Here is a 3,402-nt window from a genome sequence, read left to right as displayed (position 1 = left end):
ATATATTTTTTACTGTTTGTTATTCTATTGCGGTCATTTTGATACCTCACTTTGTTAAATTTGATCGAAAAATAACGATTTTATGATTTTTTCACATTGGGTAAATTTCACTATGGATACGCATAACGGAAGTTCGTCCCAACTTACGCAATGTTAACATTTATTTTCGTGATCAGGGCGTCATGGGGCTTCAGAAAAATATTGGTTCGGAGGTTTGTGGGGGGGGGGTGCACGGTGGACCCTTCTAGCTCCCGGACTATTGCTTAATCGCAACCAGAAACCAAAGGCACACAGTTATTATGCATCTATGCTCTGTGACCAGAGGCAAGGGCTTCAAAATATAGACTCCAATACGAAATATGACGTAATATAGAGAGTACGAGCGTGAGAGGGTAGAATATGTTACTGATACATAACGTTGCGTTGTTTGATCTCTTCCACAGGTCGTCAAGATGCTCGTCGTCGTCGTCGTTCTCTTCGCCATCCTCTGGATGCCCTACCGGTTCATCCTCGTCTACAACTCATTCCGCAGCCTCGCCAACAAGTCCCAGCTGCAGGACTACTGGTACTTCATGTTTGCCAAGACACTGATCTACATTAACAGTGCCATCAATCCGATCCTGTACAATGCTATGTCGGTCAAGTTTCGCCGGGCATTCAAGCATCTGCTGACCTGCGGTCGGGAGGATGACCCACGGGGATACTACTCACGCACGATGTCTACCGTCGTATGAATGATAGGCAGTCCACGCCGTCTCAAGTTCATCGCAGTCTAGACGAAAGTTGGACCACACGACTGATATCTATCGGAGTGTAAATTATAGATGGACCACGACGACTGATGTGAACACTACGTCTAAATGACCAATAGTCCACATCAATTCGTGTCCCTCGTAGGTCTAAATGGTCTACATCACTTGAAATCTATCGTAGTCTAAATCACCGATGCTACGCATCAATTGATGGCCATCGTACGTCTACAACGCATCCTTTTATGTATATAACCAAGTATCACCAGTGTCTAAACACGGGACGCGTGCACAGTACACTTCAACCTGAATGTCTGCTGTTCCATCTTCAACGACTAACCTATCCGGGATACGGTGGTTTCGCTATACACATAATTATAATCGAATGGCGAATCTCGCCGTCGCGATGTAACGGAGTACACGCTGGGACGGTGGATTACGAGCAACTGTTGCCTTACTGATTATTAGGATTTAATAACGACAAATTGTCCCTCTGTATTTATATATAGGGACCCGATTGTTCCGATATATTTGTCATTATTAACTCCTGCTGAATATGTTACATAGAGTGACTGCGCGCAGTTTCGCGTCGTTTGCGTACGCACCGGATACCTGGTGTTCAATACTGTTTCGCGCAAAATGAGAACCGTTAGTGCGTTCGCTACAATGGGCCTCCCCCTCCATGATTCTACGTCTCGATCGCGAACAGTAGATTTTCAGATTATTTGTGTAAGTTTCATTGTCGTCTATGTGTGATGGTTTTCTTCTTCGATCGAAACATTTGATTCAGTGAATAATCGATAATGTGATATCGATATGAATTAACGCAATGATTGATTTAAATTGCTGAAGCCATGTTTAAATGAACTAACGATTATTTGTTAGAATATCATATATATCACTAATGCCATAGTTCAAGTAATTACACATAACATTACGTTCATACATGACATTACGTTCAAACGCTTCCAAAAACATCATATATGCACGTACACGTACACACATTTACACCTACACTGACACATAAATCCATCCATCCATCCATCCATCCATCCATCCATCCATCCATCCATCCATCCATTCATTCATCCATCCATCCATCCATCCATCCATCCATCCATCCATCCATCCATCCATCCATCCATCCATCCATCCATCCATCCATTCATTCATCCATCCATCCATCCATCCATCCATCCATCCATCCATCCTTCCATCCATTCATCCCTCCTTCCTTCCTTCTATCCAATCGTCCGTCCGTATGTTTGTCCGTGCGTTCGCCCGTCCATCTATCCATCCATTCATCCACGACTTGGTTTGATTGTCTAGTTAAGTCGTAGCCAGCAAGCCAACTGTTTGTGAAAGGATAGCTTTCCCCGTTTAATCTTCGACAGAGCCTAAGCTGGATTAGACACGTAGTTGTCTCTAATGAAAATATAGTTTGCCATAAAATCAATCCGAGAGGAGCAAGAGAAGGATCACTTCCGATAAACTCATAATAGTGCGCGTTAACAATTATGTAATATCACTCCGTGGGATGTTACATGATATTTTCTTATATAAATGACTGTCTCTAATAACTAGAATTGTCACAATCGGCGAACATTGTTAAGTCATTAGGAAGCACGTTTACAAATAAATTACCGCGCATTACGTCCAAACATATTTTATCCGTAATTTATATAAACGCCTACCTCTAATAAGGGTGGGGCAGTGGTGGTCAAGTGGATGGCGCACTTGATTTGGCACTAAAAGCTATCGGGCTGGACACCTGTCGTGGCCACTGCTGTTGAGCTCCTGAGCAAGACACTTTACACTGATTTGCTTCAGTCGACACTTGCTGTAAGAACGGGTTAATCTCGTTAGCGCGAGGTGAACAACCTCACTCAAATACCAGCGAGCAGCCCTGTCCAACATTGTAGGCCGGGAGCTAGAAGGGTCCACCGTGCACCCCCCCCACAAACCTCCGAACCAATATTTTTCTGAAGCCCCATGACCCCCTGATCACGAAAATAAATGTTAACATTGCGTAAGTTGGGACGAACTTCCGGTTATGACGTCATCCATAGTGAAATTTACCCAAAATGTGAAAAAAATCATAAAATCGTTATTTTTCGATCAAATTAAACAAATGAGGTATCAAAATGACCGCAATAGAATAACAAACACATCTATTAACAAAACAAACTAATATAAAAAGATTTATTTCCAAAAAATGAATTTATATCGATTTTGAGATCAAAATTAAAAATTTAAGTGTTCGGGGAGTCGCAGATCATCGGGTTCATAGGAATGCTCGTGGGAATCACCACAGCTCTCGTCGGTACGAAGATGAAACAACAGTCATCAACACAGACTATCTGTCTGTCAGTCTGCCTGCCTGTCTTTCTGTCTGTCTATCCGTTCGTCCGTTCTTCCATCCATCCATCCATCCATCTATCCATGTATCCATCCATGTATCCATCCATGTATCCATCCATGTATCCATCCATCCATCCATGTATCCATGCATCCATGCATCCATGCATCCATGCATCCCATGCATCCATCCCATCCCATCCCATCCTATCCCATCCCATCCCATCCCATCCCATCCCATCCCATCCCATCCATCCCATCCATCCCATCTATCCCATCCCATCATCCCATCTAT

At 43.2% G+C, this 3,402-nt stretch overlaps 1 protein-coding gene across 1 annotated transcript in view; it reads left to right on the top strand.

The window, feature by feature from the left end:
- Positions 1 to 1,769, top strand: part of LOC106806050 (thyrotropin-releasing hormone receptor-like) — a 102,171-nt gene extending 100,402 nt beyond the window's left edge. The window contains exon 3 of the mRNA XM_014807892.1: positions 444 to 1,769. Within this exon, the coding sequence (XP_014663378.1) occupies positions 444 to 734 (291 nt within the window). The 3' untranslated portion in view covers positions 735 to 1,769. The remainder of the gene's footprint in view (positions 1 to 443) is intronic.
- The last annotated feature ends 1,633 nt before the right edge of the window (positions 1,770 to 3,402 follow it).

The sequence above is a fragment of the Priapulus caudatus genome, unplaced genomic scaffold (assembly GCF_000485595.1).
Source record: "Priapulus caudatus unplaced genomic scaffold, Priapulus_caudatus-5.0.1 Scaffold138, whole genome shotgun sequence".
In the NCBI taxonomy this organism is placed as follows: Eukaryota; Metazoa; Priapulida; class Priapulimorpha; order Priapulimorphida; family Priapulidae; genus Priapulus; species Priapulus caudatus.
Note: the sequence above shows the minus strand (reverse complement) of the source record. Positions and strands in the feature narration are given on the sequence as shown.